Source organism: Muntiacus reevesi, chromosome 1, assembly GCF_963930625.1.
Source record: "Muntiacus reevesi chromosome 1, mMunRee1.1, whole genome shotgun sequence".
Lineage (NCBI taxonomy): Eukaryota > Metazoa > Chordata > Mammalia > Artiodactyla > Cervidae > Muntiacus > Muntiacus reevesi.
This window is the reverse complement of record NC_089249.1, coordinates 39,930,697-39,950,107: the sequence shown is the minus strand read 5'-3', so window position 1 is coordinate 39,950,107 and position 19,411 is coordinate 39,930,697. Positions and strand designations below refer to the sequence as shown.

Sequence of the window (19,411 nt, the reverse complement as noted above, 5' to 3'; positions counted from 1 at the left end):
AACAAGAATTGCATAAAGTGCAGCACTTATTCATGATAAAAACATATTTAACCTTATAAAGGGTATCCACAAAAAGCCTACAATTAACATCATACTTAATGGTGAATGACTGCATGCTTTTTCACTTAAGACCAGGAACTAGGTAAGGATTTCCATGCCACTTCTAGTCTATAGTCTACAGTCCTGGAGGTCTTATCCAGTACACTCGTGGAAGAAAACAAAGACAGACAAGGTAAGGGGGAAGTAAAACTGTCTTCCTGCAGAGATGGGCTGATGATGCATCTAGAAAAATCCCAAGAAATCTACCAAAAAAAAAAATAGCTATTAGAATGATAAATGAATTTAGAAAGTTCTCAAGATAAAAACTAAATATACAAAAAATAGTATTTCGATATTTTGATGGTTTTTAAATTTCCACAAATTCCTTGGCAATTTTCCCTTGAAACGATAGATTCTAACGTCCTCTTCTTGAGTGTGGACTAATCGTAACAACCTCCTTCTAATAAATAGAATGTGGTGGAAGTGACAGCATGTGACTTCTGAGACTAGGTCATAATAGCCACTGCTGTTTCTGCCTTGTTCTTTTGGATCACTTGGTTTGCAGGAACCAGGAGCCCTGTTTCAAGGATGCTTGAGCAGTTCTACAGAGAGGCCCATGGAGGGGAATCGATTCGTCAGTAGCATTTTGTTGACCATGAGTGAGTCACCTTGGAAGTACATTTATCAGTTAAGTTTCAGTTAAGTTATCAGAGATTTCAGCCCCTCAGGCTCTGAGTCTTTGCAGACACAAGCCATCCTAACTGGGCCCTATCTAAATTCCTTATCCATAGAGACCATGAGAGGCTAAATGACTACTGTCATTCCTTCAAGTCACGAATTTGGGGCATGACTTGTTACATGGTGATAGATAACTAATGCATACATACAAACAATGAACAATTGGAAAAGGGAATAAAAAACTGATTCTGATTACAGTAGCATCAAAATTCACTTAGGATTCAAATTAGTTTAAGGTATGTAAGCCCAATATACTAAAAACTACAAAAAAAAATTGCTCAAATTAAAGAAGAAGACCTAAATAGAGAAACAATATTTGTGGATGGGAAGACTCAGGATTACTGACATGTTGATTCTCTCTGATTGATTTAGAGCTTCAATGCAATAGAAATCAATAGATCTTTTTTTTTTTTTTTTGACAAGAACAAATTTTATTTTTAATACAATTTCTAAAGGTTACACTTCATTTATACTTATTACAAAATATTTGCTGTATTCCCTGAGTTGTAAAACGTACCCTGTAACCTATCTTACACCCTATAGTTTGTACCTCCCAGTCCCCCTACCCTCTGTAATCCCTCTATCCTCCCCACCAGTAACAACTAGTTTGTTCTCTAAGAGTCTTCTTTTCTCGTTATATTCAGTAGTTTGTTGTATTTTTTAGATTCCACATATAAGTGATTTCATATAGTATTTGTCTTTCTCTGTCTGACATAAGTGAAATAATTCACTTAGCATAACGCCTTTCAAGTCCATCCATGTTGTTCCAAATGGCAAAATTTCATTCTTTTTATGGCTGAGTGGTATTCCATTGTGTGTGTGTGTGTGTGTGTGTGTATATAATATATATACCACATCCTCTCTATCAGTCATCTGTTGATGAACACTTAGGTTGCTTCCATGTCTTAGTAATTGTAAATAATGCTGCTATGAACACTGGGGGTAACATATCTTTTCAAGGTAGTGTTTCTGGCTTTCTTTTTTTTCTTTTTTGGATATGTATCCAGGAGTGGAATTGCTGGATCATATGACAGTTGTAGTTTTAGTTTTTGAGGAACTTCCATGCTGTTTTCCATCGTAGCTGCACCAATACAGATTTCCACCAACTAGTGTACCAAGGGTTCACGTTTCGCCACATCCATTAGAGATATTGAGTAGAGTTCCCTGTGTCATACAGTAGTCATCTATTTTACATATGTGTTGTCTGTTTAAGTCGTGTCTGACTCTTTTGCGACCCCATGGACTGTAGCTTGCCAGGCTCCTCTGTCCATGGAATTTTCCAGGCAAGAATATTGGAGTGGGTTACCATTTCCTTCTGCAGGGAGAGCCTAGCGATGGTGGAAGAAACTAAAGATCCAGACAAGTATATAAGCTTTTTTTAAAATTGTTTTTCAAATTAATTAATTAATTAGTTTTTGGCTGTGCTGGGCCTGTGTTGCTGCAAGCAGGCTTTCTCTATTTGCAGTACATGGGCTTCTCATTATGGTGGCTTCTCGTTGCAAAGCAAGGGAGGGCTCTAGGCACGTGGGCTTCAGTAGTTTGGCACATGGGCTTAGTTGCCCTGTGGCATGTGGAATCTTCCCAGACAAGGGATCAAACCTGTTTCCCCTGCATGGACAGCAGATTCTTATCCACTGGACCACCACGGAAGCCCCAGTGTATAACCTCTTATCTGGGAAGTGTTCCCGAGCTACAGTGAGGCCAAGGGGGTGTGCCAGCAGGATGTCTCCCAGCTTATGTTCCCTGGCTATGTCTCCTTAGCCTCTAGAGGGGTGGGAAACCTGAAACCTGTCTGAAGCTGAAGCTCCAGGCTAAGTAAATGTGTTTTTTTACAGGAATACTTGGGTTTTATTTCCACTTGCTGTCTGTGCAGTGCCCTGGGGGTGTTTGCCTGCTGAGAATTGTGTTTCTGGTGGTTACAGCCCTGTGGAGCTCAGGAATGCCAGTGTCCTTTGCCAGCAAGGCCAAGGGGTCAAAGGGTGTCCCCTGTGTGGATTGCACGTGCTCAGCGGCTTTAGCAAGACTGCTGGGGAGTGTAGCAGGTGGGGCACGCTAGCTCTCCAGCCACAGCCAGGAGGTGGGGGAGTCGTGCGACCACTGTACCTGCAGACTTCAGCAAGGACATGGGACAAGTCACCACCATTCACCCTGCCTGCTTAGCTAGGCAGTTGGTATTGTATTCAAGCTCACCAACCTGTTCTAGAGTGCTAGGTGGAGAATGCAACAACCAGGTCCATCAGTGCCTCTGCTTTCAGGAGGGTTTTCTTCTTTTTTTTTTTTGCTCTTATTTATTTATTTTTGGCTGTGCTGGGTCTTGGTTGCTGTGCAAGCTTTTCTCTAGTTGAGGCGAGTGGGAGCCACTCTCTAATTGCAGTGCATGGGCTTCTCATTGCTGTGGCTTCTCTCGTGGTGGAGCACGGGCTCTAGGGCACACGGGCTTGGTAGCTGCAGCTCCCTGGCTCTAGAGTCCAGGCTCAGTAGCTGTGGCACACAGGCTTAGTTGCCCTGCAGCATGTGGGGTCTTCCCAGATGAGGGATCAAACCTGCATCCCCTGCACTGGCAGGCAGATTCTTTCCCACTGAGCTACCAGGGAAGCCCAGGAGCTTTTCAATTGTCCCCTGTCTCTCCAGCTGATGCCTTTAGACCGACAATGAATCTCCTTCACATATGGCCCTTTACAAGCTACTGTTACTCTGCTCACTCTGAGGGTAAGACCACATGCAAAATCCTTTAATAGGGGAATTTCACAATCCTATTGCACTTTGGAATCCTTGGAGCTCAGCCCTGTTGGGTCTCTAAGCCAGGAGTTTTGGGCTCGTCTTTCTGGGGCAGACCCCAGGAGCTGGGGTGCCTGGAGTGGGGCTCCTGGAGAAGTGGTAGGCTCATGAGAGTCCTCCTTGTCCAGTGTTGCTGCATGCAATAAGGGGAGAGGTCTTTTGCAAGACCATGTCTCTGCCTTTCCTACCTGCCTCAATGTGTTCCTTTTATTTTGCGTGTGGGAAGCATTTTGTCTAGTTTTCAGATCTTTTTCAGAGGGAAATGTTCCATACTTAGCTGTAGATTTAGTGTGTCCATGAGAGCCCAGGAGTTCAGAATTTTTCTACTCTGTTATCCTGGACACTGCCTTAAGACCTTTCTAGATTAAAATTGGGGATATTATATTAATTTGTTTCCTTGAATAACCTCCTCTATTTTTATGAAGTCAGCTGGGACTCTTGGTGAACATGAGATTGGCTTGACTAAGTCTGGGTGTGCTGGGGTAAGCAAGTCCTTTTGCAATACTGACCAAGGCACTATGAAGGATTACTAATGCTCCTCCTACCCCTCTATGCTGGAGGAGTTTTGGGAGTGCCCTTGTAATAATTCTTACTAGGCAATTATCCCTCAAGGATTTTGGCAAGAACAACAGGAATATACAGAAAGTCAAGATCTGCTATAGTAATTCAGCAGTCATATTTTTTTTTTTCTTCTTAAAGATGAATATCAGTGTTCTATCCATATATTGATCTATAATATGTTACGTGGTTTGAGTTGCCTGGATTGTTGCCTCGGCCTTCTACACGTTCTGTTGGAAGCCTCTCTTGTCCACCACTCAGGAGCTTGGCATTTTGTAATTTTTAAACGTAAATCTATTAATGTCACTTCCACTTGTCACTTTAATGGTCTTGCATTGCCCTTCATTGCCTCCCTCTGGGCTTCTCTGAACGTTTTCTTGCCTACAGGCTTTTACATGTGCTATGTTCCATGTGGAACATTCCATCACCCTGTTATCCCAATTGGTCTGGCCAATTTAAAATTTACTCTTGCTTTTGTGTCTTAACATAAACTTTACTTTCTCTTAAAAGTTTGCTCATCATCCCCAAACTACTCTTCCCTATTATTACACAAACCACACTTTAAGCATTGCTTTCTTTATTTGTCTCTATTTTTCACCAGAAGGTAAAATTTTGTTAGAATAGAGACTGTCTGTCTTGTTTTCCATCACAAACACTCTGTCTAGCACATTTTAACCAAAAATCGTAGATGAATAAATTATATCATGACGATCTATCAGTTCTGACTCAACAATTCTTAGTATATTTATCCATATTAGGAAGAACCTCCAGGTCCTGCTACTCTGAATACAAAACCAACATCACGATCCTAATTCACTCAATCTACCGTGGCATTCCTCCACCAAAGAAAAACAAGTCACCCGGCTTCTTTTCTGGGATCAACAGTACCTTCACATGGCATAGAGTTCACAGCAAAGCTTAGTTCCACACCTATTGAATGAATCCAATGTGACCGATCCCTTAATTAAACAATTCTTTCTAATATAAATAAAATTCTACATAGTTTTCATGTTTGCTGTTGAGAACAAAGCAGTTTAGTTAGAGAAATTATGAATTACGGTGCTCCACTGGCTCCTATAAAAAAATCTTGGAGTAAGAAAGATATCTTTTGTTTTCTCTCAGTTATATCTATACCTCTGTATCTGTCTATTCTGTAAGGAAATCAACCCTGAATATTCATTGGAAGAACTGATGCTGAAGCTGAAGTTCCAATGCTTTGGCTGACTCAAAGAGCCAACTCATTGGAAAAGACCCTGATGCTGGGGAAGGTTGAAGGCAGGAGGAGAATGGGGACAACAGAGGATGAGATGGTTGGATGGCATCACTGACTCAATGGACATGAGTTTGAACAACCTCCAGGAGATGGAAGGACAGGGAAGCCTGGTGTGCTGCAGTCCATGGGTCGCAAAGAGTCAGACACAACTAAGTGACGGAACAACAATAATACACGCAAATATCAGCAAGCCAAACGTTTTCATATGAAATCCCTCCATGTCCTTCTCCCGCACTACTTTTGGGATCCAGGACTGTTAAGATTGGAGAGATTTGAAAGCAAAGATTTCAGGTAGCAGTTGAATTTTGTGTTTTATCAAAAATAGGAGGATGAGTAGGAATGGTTCATTGTCTCAGTATCTTGCTGTACTTAAATTTTGGAACAAAGAATCAAAGCATGGTCTAACTTGCAGAAAGGAGTCCTCAATCCCCCTCAATACTAAAACAATCCAGCAGACAACAACAAAGATGAAATCCAAGTGGTCTCAAAGGAAGGATCAGGTCACAAGGACAGTAAAACAGATCACTATTCCCCTGGTCAGAATTCCTGATGGGGTAAAGCTAGTATTATCAAGAACAACAGAACCAGAAGAGGCAATAATACTCTGACAAAAATACTCTTTCAAAGGTAGATATGACAGGTGATTGGTATAACCACCCTGTAAGTTGCATATTTGTAATTAGAGGTTAGTGTCCACATCATACCCATGTAGGACACTTGGATGTTGGGTAAGAACTTCCCCCTTGTCTTTTTGCTGGTGATGTTTCCTGTAGAGGTTGCAAACCCGCTGTTGAGGGCAATCCCAGTCATCAGATACAATTTCAGGGGTTTACACAGTGGGTTTTGTTTTTTAAATCCATATTTCTCTCTTGAGAAGCTAGAGGATATGGAAATACTGATCTCCAGGACATGTCCGGGTGACAACAGTCAGTAGGTGCTGAATAGCTGACTCCCTTTCAATGGACCCTGTCTTTGCTATAATTGTTTCCACTTCTATTTACTTTTACTGACCCCTTTTATTCACTTGTATCATCTTCTCATCCCCTTTAGGCATGCATGTGTGCACACTCAGTCTCTTCAGTCATGTCCAACTCTGCGACGCCATGGACTGTGGCCGACCAGGCTCCTCTGTCCATGGGATTCTCCAGGCAGGAATACTAGTGTGGGCTGCCATGCCCTCCTTCAGCAGATCTTCCTAACCCAGGGATCGAATCCACACCTCTAACATCTCCTGCATTGGCAAGTGGTTCTTTACCATTAGCACCTCCTAGGAAGCCCATTGCAGACATGAGCCCCGTGGGAAGCCCCCGCTTTAGGCACAGGAGTTTTCAATTCCTACTCTACAAAGACTGTCCCTTCTCATCCATTTCTACTTGCTCAAATTCTAGTCATCATTCATGGTTCATCTCAAATGTCAACTTTTTTCCTTTTCCCAACAATCAGATGTGAGTTATCCCTATTTTGAATGCCCACAACATTTCTAATACTTCTTTTGTAGCCTATATAGTACTCAGCAGTAATATTATTATCTGTATTTTATTTGTCTTGTTAGTATAAGACCTATAAGCTTGGGACAACGCCCCTTGTCAGCTCAGGAGCAATTATGGAATGAGAATGACGCCCCTTTTCCCTAGGCAACATAATTCTCCTAAAAGAAAAGGGGGGAATGAGAGGGTAACAGGCAGGAAGGCCAGGGGTCTCCAAACGGAGGAAAGAGGTTGCAAGTGCCAGACATTTTTATCTCTCTTAAGCGGCAGGAGGAAACAAACCAGCGATGTTTTTTCTTCTCTATACAAATTTAAAAGGAGGTTTCTCTTAAAATGCTGTGTTGCCATGACACCTGGTTTCACCTGAAGCTAACTACTCTCAAACCCTGAGTTAACCAATACATTTCTTTTTCTTATGGAAATGTTGTCTTAAACTATGACTCTATCTTCAAGTTGGTTCCACCAAATGGCCGAACCTACTTACTCAGGTATTGTTCCCTAATCTATGTAAATGAAAGTATTTGCTGGTAATCTGCCCTTCTACAAGATTCAAGCCAATCGTTTTATGGCCAGGGATGAATTGTCTGGTGCCATTCTAAGTTTTATGACATTCCTTTCTTTTCTTAACAGATTGTGAGTGACTATATAACAGTAATGTATCCTGCCTGAAGACAGTCTTTGGATTAAACCCTCTGGCTAATTCTGTTATCTTAAAACATAGATTATGGGAGTAGGTCTGGCCTTTACAAGGATGTATCCTGCCTGAGGACAGTCTTTGGATTAAACCTTCTGGCCAACTCTGTCATCTTAAAATGTAAATTATGGGAGTAGGTCTGGTGAGGTCTTTACAACCTCCAGACATTCTTTGGATTCATTGGAGAGTATATAACTCCATTGCTAATACTAGCGAAGGGGTACTCTTTTGCCCCCTTCTGATGCCTATGTCAGAAGCTTTCTCTATCTCCTTTATATTTTAATAAAACTTTATTACACACACACACACAAAGACCTATAAGCTTGTACATTCATTCACTCATTCATTCAGCAAAAATTTCTTTAAGTACATGTTGCCACACACTAGGTAAAGTCCTGTGGATATTGCAAAGAATAAGAGAAATGGGTAAATCAACCATACTTCGACTAAAAAAAATCATATAAAAGAGTACTGGATACAGGCTCTCAAGGAGAAACTGCAATCAGGATCTTTCTTGCTCATCTTTGCGTGCACTGCGGAGCCTCAGAAAGCGACTTGTACTTAATAAATACTCAGTTGGCATTTGTAGAAGTTGCCAATTTCTGGCAACACTCTTAGCATAGTTTATGACATACTACTTTAAGTAAAAATAATAGAGTTATAGTCCTTCAAACAGCACTCTAAAAACCAGTTTTCATTAATATATGTTAATCACTAAACACTTCTTAATCCACTCCAGTTACTCTGAATCACCAAGGTTTTATCCTGAAATAGAACTCAAAGTACTGAGATGTCCCTCTAAATTTAGTTACCTGGGTAACTGCTGAAAGAGAGGCGACTGCTGCTGGTGTCTTTATCAACGATGTTGAAGTCCCAGTGTTTATATATCCTGAGCATGGCTGCATATGTGTACCAGCTTGAGTGAGCAAAAAAGATGTTCTCAAATCCAGGAAGAACCTATAGCCAGAATCACAGTGAAGTAAACAGATAACTGACTGCAAATGTGGGAAATGTACAAGGATTACATCTATTGAGGTGATTATTGCTATATTTGGTAATGGAAAATTAACCTTTAATGTACACAAGACAGATTCTGTCCTAGCTTCCAAAATGGAAGATTCTAGAGTGTAGGAGTGGCGGGTACATACAGCATGAGAAAAATGATGGAAGAAATAGAAGTGCTGTGTGCATGCTAAGTTGCTTCAGTCATGTCTGAGTCTTTGCGACCCCATGGACTGTAGCCTACCAGGGTCCTCTGTCCATGGGATTCTCCAGGCAAGAATACTTGAGTGGGTTGCCATGCCCTCCTCCAGGGGATCTTGCTGACTCAGGGGTCAAACCAACATCTCTTGAGTCTCCTGCATTGGCAGGTGGGTTCTTTACCACTAGCGTCCAAACAGAGGAAACATCATGTACATCCAATTCCCTCTATCAGTTCCTTCCAGTTCTTAACTTCATGACAGAGGAACCCATGAGGTGATACGTAACTACAGCAGGGGTGATGAGATGACATGTTTGGGTGACATATACAAAGAATCTCCACGGAGCAGAAGAAGGAGCAAGGCTACTCACCTTAATAAGGGCAGAGCAATGTCCCATGTCCCATCTCTTAAAAAACTTCAGGCTGGAGTTTTTTGTGGGAGAAAGTGAGGGAATCAGATCCAGCAGGTCTCCAATAGCATTCAGGAACTGAATCTGGAACAGGGTTATGGGCTGGGGAAAGACAAAGACTGCACTTAACATTGATTTGTTACTATCACATGCCATTTTCTATCGGGAGGGTTCCCCTTGTTAGGTATCCACTACATCATTCCTTTGTGAAGAGTCCCTCATGTAACAGATACCTAGATTTTTTGTACTTTATAAAATAATTTTTATTGCTTTATAGTTTACAAGACGTTTTAGCCTGTTATCCACAGATTCGAGGAGTGGGTCCTGGAAGAGAAAACAAACAAAGCAGCCTGCTTGCATTTCTCTACTGCAAGTTTTTTCAGTCTTGGCACGAGTGATACATACATACATACGTGCATGCCCAGCCATGTCTGACTCTGGGACCCCATGGGCTGTAGCCTGCCAGGCTTCCATCTCCATGGGACTTCCCGGGAAGGAACACTGGAGTGGGTTGTCGTAAGATCTATAGTGGAAATTCTTTTCACTCCTCTTCTCTGTTCAAACCTCAATCCTATCTCCAGCTTACCACTTGAATTGGTTTCTAGCGTCTCTCTCTGAACTTTTAGAAATGCCTTGTACTATGCTAAGTCGCTTTAGTCGTGTACAACTCTGCAACCCTATGGACCATAGCCTACCAGGCTCCTCTGTCCATGGGGATTCTCCAGGCAAGAATACTGGAGTGGGTTGCCATGCCCTCTTCCAAGGAATCTTTTAAAAATGCCTTACAAATACATTTTTTTAAAACATAAATGACAGTATATTTTATGTGCTTCTTTTCACCTTGATTTTTTTTTCCTCTTCGTATCGTTTGGTATCTTGGGGACCTTTCCATATTGAATGTAAAAATCTTCCTCATTCTTTTAAACAGTATGTCAATGAATGAATGCATTATAATGTTTTAAATCAGTATTTTATTGGTGGACTTTCAGGTGGTTTTCTAGTCTTTTACTATTAAAGACAATCTTTCAATAATCAGCCTTGGACACATTATTTTCTATGTGTGTAACTTCGTGTAGAACAGCTTTCTAGAGGTGATTTTGATTTTAATAGATATTTCCATATTATCTTCACAGGGCTTACTTCAATTATACTATTACAGCCTCAACAAAGAATTAAACAATTAGTTTATTTCCAATTTGATAAGGAAAAAACAGTATCTGGTAGCTACATTTAAGGTAGACTATTTTTAAAGTCTTTATTGAATTTGTTACAATATTGCTTCTGTTTTATGTGTTGTTTTTTTTTGGCCATGAGGCATGTGGGATCTTAGTTCCCCAACCAGGGATCGAACACCCCTGCACTGGAAGACGAAGTCTTCACCACTAGACTGCCAGGGAAGTCCCCTCACTGTAGGTTTTGTTTTTTTTTCTCACTGTAGTTTGTCTTGACTTTTATGACTACAGCTAAGTGTATATTTAAGAATCTTTGGATTTACTTTTTGTGAACATGCTTTATTTTTCTACTAGGTTATTCTTTTTTATCTACTTTTAAGAGCTCTTTAAGTCTGATATGAATTGCATCAGATTTTTTCAGTTTGTAATTTGCCTTTAAATTTTTTGCCTTTATTTTAAAAATCAAGAATGATATCATACATATGAAAGAATGAAGATGTAATGCACATTTTAAGAAAAAATAATAAAAATAAACTATGTACTTGCATCCCAGTTAAAAAATAAAATATTTTAAATAGAATACTACTAGCTGTGCCTTAGAAAGTCACCAATCTCATTTCTGTTCCCCACCAGCAGTAACCACTCTGCTAAATTTCATGTTGTTCATTACTTGCTTTCCTATCATTTTATCATCTCTGTATAAATCCCTAGGCAATATATTTTTAAAACTTTGCCTTGTTTGGAATATGGATAAATAGAATCATATCATGTGCATTCTTTTGCTCAAAATTATTTTTTTATATTGATCAATGTTGATAGTGTGGAAATGGTTTGTTCATTTTCATTCTTATATGGTATCCCATTACATGAACATATGGTATCACAATATACTTAGGATAAACATTTGAGATGTTTACAGTTCACGGTAAACAATGGTGCTGTGAACTTCTACATATGTGGACCCCATGTTCAAGACTGTATCTAATCTTGGAGTGGATCCGCCAGGTTGTAGAATATGTATTAACCTCAAATGTTTCAAGTAATGTCCAATCCTTTTCCAAAGTGGTTGCATGAGTTTACTTACACCAATAGTGGTTGGGATTTCCCAATTCTGGTGTGTAATAGGATTTCACTGTGGCTTTATGATGCATTTTCTTGAAATCGTGCATTTCTTCACATGTTTATTGGCCATTTGTATTTCCTCTTCTGTGAAGTTCCTGTTGATGTTTTGTGCCCGTTACCTATTTTTCTACTGGGTATGTTCTTTTTAAAAATTTGTTGACATTATTTATGTATTTGAGATACAAATCCTTTTTAAGTTAAATGCATTGTAAATATCTTCCCTTGGTTTGCAGCTTATCTTTTCACTCTCTCTATTTTCTTTTGATAAAAAGAAATTCTTATTTTAATTAGTCAAATTTCCCAATCTTTTTCTTCATGGCTAGTGTTTCTATGTCTTGTTTAAGATAGACCGTATCCTCCTGGGGAAGACTAAATGCTACTGGGTCAAGGCTATTGTCATTACTTCTAGGCTTTTTCAAGGGACAAAGAAAGGAAATGTACATTTTTTTTATTAAGGAAGTTAAAAGTAATGATTTCCTACCTATATGTTAATTAAAAAATACACAGTGTGTTTACTTCATTAATTTCTCTTGTGCTGAAAATCTTGTTATCTAATATACTTCTTTGCTTTATCTTCATCAATCAAACTCTATCAGACTTCAAAATAGCAATATCAATATTTTTACTAAAGTAAGATTACAAGTCAAGGCTGTCTATTTTTGTTTTGGTGATTTTCTTATCCTTAGGATCTGTTCCACGGAGGATGCCCTGCTTTTTGAGGATAATTGGGTTTTTTTTGCTCTTTTGTTTTGGCCATGCTGTGTGGCATGTGGGATCCTAGTTTCCTGACTGAGGACCAAACTCATGCCCCCTGCACTGAAAGTGTGGAGTCCCAACCACTGGACCACCAGGGAAGTTCAATAACTCTGTTTTGATGTCATTTAACTGTTGCCCATGTGGTTATACGATGAACTTGATATACCACTAAGTATATTTGTGTGCATTCATTTTCAGGTCTCAGGAGTTGCTTTGCTTTAAAAAATTTTGTTAAGTATGAACAGCATTTACATGGTTTCAAAGTCAAATGTAAAAAAAGCAATTTACATCCAGAGAAATGTAGCTTTCATTTCTGCTCCCTCCACTCTCCTTTCATTTATCTTTTAGTTATTGGTTTACACTTTCATTGCTGTTTCTCCTTGAAAATATGAGTAAATCTATCATCTATCTATCTATCATCTATCTATCTATCATCTATCTATCAATCATCTATTATCTATCTATCTATCTATCTCAATTTCTTATGCAGAAGGCAGCACACGACATACACTGGTCTTTACTTTTTACACTTAATAACAGATTCTGAAGGTCAGTCCATAGCAGTATATGGAGGTACACCTCATTCCTGTTTATAGCCACATCATTTGTACAACCAGTCTTCCATGTCTTTGGCTGTTTTCAGTCTTTTCACTACTGTAAATTATCTGCAATGAATAGGCTTATATTGTTGCCAGTGAACCTTTGTGATAATTCTGGAAATCCTGCGTCAGAGGATAAATGAGTATGTGATTTTGGTGCTGGGTGTTAAACTGTCCATAGCAGATATGCCACTTTGTATTCCCACCAGTCTTTTAGGAAAATGTCTTTTTTCCCCTTATCACCTCATCAACACAGTACACTCTCACACATTGGAATTTCGGCCAAATTGATAAGTGAGAAAATATTTCTCAGTATGGCTTTCCAGGTGGCTCCAGTGGTAAAGAATCCACCTGCCAATGCAGGAGACGTGGGTTCGAGCCCTGGGTCAGGAAGATCCCCTGGAGAAGGAAATGGCAACGCACTCCAGTATTCTTGCCTGGGAAGTCCCATGGGCAGAGGAGTCTGACTACAGTCCATGGGCTCACAAAGGGACTGGACACAACTTAGTGACTAAACAACAAGCATTTCTCAGTATGGTTTGAATTTGCATTTCTAATTTTATTACCAAGGCCAAGTTCATGTGATTAGCCATACTTTTTGCACCTATTTTCTATAAACTGTTATTTTATATATTCTGTCCAGTGTGCGTGCGTGCACGTGTGTATGTGGTTATATATATTACCCCCAGGAAATAAAATCTTCCTAGTTTTTGGAAGTATATTAAACAGTACCTTTCTATCCTCAATGCTTCAGTAAACTTTTCAGAAAAAACTCTGACGTGTGGGCCTGGGCTGTGTGTGTGTTTGTGTGTGTATGTGTGTGCCTGTGCTGAGGAGGATGGAAAGCATAGTATTTGCACACTTTTAAAAACTTATACATTTTTCTTTATCATATTGTCTAAAACTCTAGCTTTAGAAGGTTAATCAAATAGCCAGTACATTCATATCGGACTTCAACCTGACCCAGGGCACATGAACAAGACTGACAGGATGCAGAAACAAGCTGGTTTATTTGTGTATTAAGCTTGGATTTTGTGTCCAACATTGAGTCAGATTCTAGTAATGAGATAGGTAAGACTGTACTTCTATGCAAAAAATTTATTTTTTAGTCCTACTTGGATCTTCTCCTTAGTTGGAATGTAGTTTTAAAGACCATTTTCAGTATTCTTGCCATACCACATAAATCCTGAGTGGCTTTTTAGAAATCTTACCTTTGTTCCTTCTAATATAGCTCTCTTTGTTGCCCCTGAATACAGCCCATCCATTTGTGCCATAACATAGCCTGCGTGTTTCCAAAATGGGTCATCCTTGTAATATTTGATATTCTCCCGAGTCCATTGGTCTTGCTTCCTGCAAGACAAATTAGATTTGTACTAGTGGTCTCTAGGGTTGTTCATCCAAAGCCAAATTAAACCCAAGCATTTAAAAGTTATATATTCAGATACTTATGCTAGTATAGGGGGCTTCCCTGGTGTCTCAGATGGTAAAGAATCTGCCTGCAATGTGGGAGACCTGGGTTTGATCCCTGGGTTGGATCCCCTGGAGGAGGGCATGGCAACCCACTCCAGTATTCTGGCCTGGAGAATCCCCATGAATGGAGGAGGCTGGCGGGCTACGGTCCATGGGGTCCCAAAGAATCAGACATGACTGAGCGACTAAGCACACACAAAGGCTAGTATAATTTAAATTCTGGCTCTTGTAACATTCCAGTTATTTTGAAAAGATATTAGGGCAAATCCTAAATGCTTTTGAATTTCTCCCAAGGACTACGAAAGTGAACATGTTAGTCGGTCAGTCATGTCCAAGTCTCTATGATCCCATGGACTGCAGTCTGCCAGGCTTCTCTGTCCACGGATTTCTCCAGGCAAGAATACTAAAGTAGATAGCCATTCCCTTTTCCAGGGGATCTTCCCGACCCAGGGATTGAACCCAAGTATCCTGCACTGCAGACAGATTCTTCGCCATCTGAGCCACCAGGGAAGCCCCAAGGACTATGACTCTTTATAACTCCACATGCCTTACCTAGAACTATCTAGAAACACAGATGTGATATTTATTTATTTATCTGTGATTTATTTATCTGTGATATTGAGACCTAAGAAAGTTGAGGACAGACTATTCAAATGCATCTCATATAATGTTATAATGTTTTCACCAAATCCATAGTGACAAGTTGATTAACTTACTTTTGTCAGATATAAGTGGTAAAGTTAAGCAAGAAAAAAAAAAAAAGCTCTTAAGGACATAGTGGATTGTATTTGCTTATATTTCTCTCAGATCATTTTCATAGTTTATGGTTTGTTCTATTCCAGTTTTTGCCAATAACTGCCTCAACGACTGTCCTATACAAAAGTCTTTTTGCAGTTGTTTTATTCTCCTTTCATTCTCTCTCATGTTTTAGTTGTCTGCACTTTATGCAAGATGAGTTGACATCACTTTGTATACTAAAAGTAATTTCTGATTTGTTCAGGCTATCTCCAGATCAGTTTAAAAACACAATATCACTGCTTCACGAGATCTAGCCTAGATGCTCTGAAGGACCTTCACATCTGACAAAGAGGTTGCTAGGTATATATTTTAGAGGGCCAAACCAAGAGTTCTTCTATCCCCAAATTAGACTCAGTCTGTCATCCCCACAAATATAAAACAAATTTTGAATATTGAGAATTATTAGTCTCCAGAAAGCTTTACTAATATAAAAATGTTCTCAAAGGATGTTAGGAATTATAACTTAAGATGTGCACTACCTTCCCAGCTAGGATGAGTCACCAGGTCCATAAAAAGGAAGCACCTAGAGAAGGAGGAGGGGGGTTTCTGAAGGAGAGGAGTCCCCGGGTGGAAGGGAGCCATGGGTTTGGTTTTGCCTGTCTTGTCCTGTGAGGTTTCCTCTAGCTGCATTGCAGCTGATAATGTGATATATTAACCTGACCTCTCAAAGGGCACAAATTAGAAGGCATTTGTCTGCAACCAGTTTTTATGCTATTATCAAAAGGTGCTACACTTAACTACAAGAACCACTCTGGAGTCCTGCCTTAGAGACAGAAAAGAAATTGGTGAAGGAAAAATGGCTGTTTGGAATGACAGATTCGATCCCTGAAGCCTCAGTAACAATGAAAAGAGGAATGCTAATCATACATACATTAAAAAGTCCTGCACTTTATTCAACATGGAGTGTTTCTTGATCAGCTGTGGGTAGAGGTTTGTGAAGTGGTCATCTATGTGCCTGAAACGAGAGATGAAAATCGTTACATTTCCATTTTTCTTCTGGGATTTTCCCATCACAGTAAATTATTTGTTATTTTGGCTAACTGAGATGTTCCCTATTGCAAACCTTCCCTATCTTTTTTAATAAATCAAACACACAATTTAAAATTGGAAATATTTTCAGTGTATAGAAAAGCATAGAATATAACGAACACCCAAGTATCCACCAGTCAACTATATTAAATCATTCACTATATTTACTATATTTGTTTCATATTTTTAAAAAAGATATAAAACATAAGCTAGAGTTGAAGTGCTGACATTAATTGTCCTCCCTTCTCCCTAGAGGCAACTGCAATCTTAAATCAGTATTTATTATTCTCATACACATTTTAATACCATATATATATTTAAATATTTAATCATAGATAATGTAGAGCATTGCACCCATGTACTGCATTTCAGAGTCTTTTGTTGACTATGAGGGTTACTCCATTTCTTCTAAGGGATTCTTGCCCATAGTACTAGATATAATGGTCACCAGAATTAAATTCACCCATTCTAGTCCATGACCTAAAATGTCAATGTTCATTCTTGCCATCTCCTATTTGACCACTTCCAATTCACCTTGATTCATGGACCTAACATTCCAGGTTCCTATGCAATATTGTTTTTTTTTTTTTGCAATATTGTTTTTTACAGCATTGTACTTTACTTTCATCACCAGTCACATCCACAACTGGGCGTTGTTTTTGCTTTGGCTCCATCTCTTCATTCTTTCTGGAATTATTTCTCCACTCTTCTCCAGTAGCATACTGGGCACCTTCCGACTTGGGGAGTTCATCTTTCAGTGTCATATCTTTTTGTTCTCAAGGCAAGAATACTGGAGTGGTATGCCATTCACTTCTCCCTTCTCCAGTGGACCACGTTTTGTCAGAACTCTCCAGCATGACCCGTCCATCTTGGGTGGCCCTACACGGCATGGCTCATAGTTTCATTGAGTTAGACAAGGCTATGATCCATGTGATCAGTTTGGTTAGTTTTCTGTGACTGTGGTTTGCATTCTATCTGCCTCTGATGGATAAGGTTAAGAGGCTTATGGAAGCTTCCTGATGGGAGAGACTGACTGTGGGGTTCCAAAGAATAGCAAGGAGAGATAAAAAAGCCTTCCTAACTGATTAATGCAAAGGAACAGACAAAAACAATAGAATGGGAAAGACTAGGGATCTCTTCAAAAAAATTAGAGATACCAAGGGAACATTTCATGCAAAGATGGGCTCAATAAAGGACAGAAATGGTATGGACCTAACAGAAGTAGAAGATATTCAGAAGAGGTGGCAAGAATACACAGAAGAACTATACAAAAAAGATCTTCATGACCCAGATAACCACAATGGTGTGATCACTCACCTAGAGCCAGACATCCTGGAATGCAAAGTCAAGTGGGCCTTAGGAAGCATTACTATGAACAAAGCTAGTGGAGGTGATGGAATTCCAGTTGAGCTATTTCGAATCCTAAAAGATGATGCTGTCAAAGTTCTTCACTCAATATGCCAGAAAATTTGGAAAACTCAGCAGTGGCCACAGGACTGGAAAAGGTCAGTTTTCATTCCAAACCCAAAGAAAGGCAATGTCAAAGAATGCTCAAACTACCGCACAATTGCACTCATCTCACATGCTAGAAAGGTAATGCTCAAAATTCTCCAGGCCAGGCTTCAACAGTACGTGAACCGTGAACTTCCAGATGTTCAAGCTGGTTTTAGAAAAGGCAGAGGAACCAGTGCTCAAATTGCCAAGATCTGTTGGATCATTGAAAAAGCAAGAGAGTTCCAGAAAAACATCTACTTCTACTTTATTGACTACACGAAAGCCTTTGACTGAGTGGATCACAACAAACTGTGGAAAATTCTTAGAGATGGGAATACCAGACCACCTTACCTGCCTCATGAGAAACCTGTATGCAAGTCAAGAAGCAACAGTTAGAACTGGACATGAAACAACAGACTGGTTCCAAATTGGGAAAGGAGTACATTAAGGCTGTATATTGTCACCCTGCTTATTTGACATATATGCAGAGTACATCATGTGAAATGCTAGGCTGGATGAAGCACAAGCTGGAATCAAGATTTCAGGGAGAAATACTAATAACCTCAGATACGCAGATGATACCACCCTTATGGCAAAAAGTGAAGAAGAATTAAAAGAGCCTCTTGGTGATAGTGAAAGAGGAGAGTGAAAAAGCTGGCTTAAAACTCAACATTCAAAAAACTAAGATCATGGCAACCGGTCCCATCACTTCATGGCAAATAGATGGGGAAACAATGGAAACAGTGAGGGACTTTATTTTTGGGGGCTCTAAAATCACTGCAGATGGTGATTGCAGTCATGAAATTAAAAGATGCTTGCTCCTTGGAAGAAATGCTATGACAAATCTAGACATTATATTAAAAAGCAGAGACATTAGTTAGCCGACAAAGGTCCATCTAGTCAAAGCTATTGTTTTTCCAGTAGTCATGTATGAATGTGAGAGTTGAACCATAAAGAAAACTGAATCCCAAAGAATTGATGCTTTTGATCTTTGGTGTTGGAGAAGACTCTTGAGAGTCCCTTAGATTGCAAGGAGATCAAACCAGTCAATTGTAATGGAAATCAGTCCTGAATATTCATTGGAAGAACTGATGCTGAAGCTGAAGCTCCAATACTTTGGCCACCTGATGCGAAGAACTGACTCACTGGAAGAGACCCTGATGCTGGGAAAGAATGAAGGCAGGAGGAGAAGGGGACAACAGGATGAACTGGCTGGATGGCACCCCAACTTGCTGGACATGAGTTTGAGCAAGCTCTGGGAGTTGGTGATGGACAGGGAAGCCTGGTGTGCTGCAATTCATAGGGTTGCAAAGAGTTGGACATGACTGAGCGACTGAACTAAACTGTATAGCATTATTTATCATGTTTCAGAACATATAAATAAGTAAATAAGATCATACTATCTACCACTCTAACTTGTTTCCACATGACATTTTTTAATTTTTTTGCATTTAGTGTCATAATATTTATTTAATACAAATCTATAGTATTAAATTACATTAATATAATTTATTCTGTATGCAGTCTAAATGACATGGTCAATTCTTTTTTTAGATGTTTTAGTTGGAGGATAATTGCTTTACAATATTGTGTTTGTTTCCGCCATATGTCAGCATGAATCAGTGATAGGTATACACACATCCCCTCCCTCTTGACACTTCTTCACACCTCCCACCCCTCCATATGACATTTTAAAAGAGTTATCTATGCTATTATCAGCTTAAATTTATTCTTTTCATGTGTTGATGGTATTCCATGCTATGACTATGTAAAAATTCATTTATGCAGTCCTA

General features: G+C 39.5%; 1 protein-coding gene across 1 annotated transcript in view; it reads right to left on the bottom strand.

The window, feature by feature from the left end:
- The window catches only part of PLBD1 (phospholipase B domain containing 1), an 89,609-nt gene that overhangs the window by 25,201 nt on the left and 44,997 nt on the right, over positions 1-19,411 (bottom strand). Inside the window, exons 3-6 of the mRNA XM_065941011.1 lie at positions 15,967-16,050; positions 14,039-14,177; positions 9,140-9,280; positions 8,380-8,524 (exon numbers count right to left, since the gene is read on the bottom strand). Of these exons, the coding sequence (XP_065797083.1) occupies positions 8,380-8,524; positions 9,140-9,280; positions 14,039-14,177; positions 15,967-16,050 (509 nt within the window). The remainder of the gene's footprint in view (positions 1-8,379; positions 8,525-9,139; positions 9,281-14,038; positions 14,178-15,966; positions 16,051-19,411) is intronic.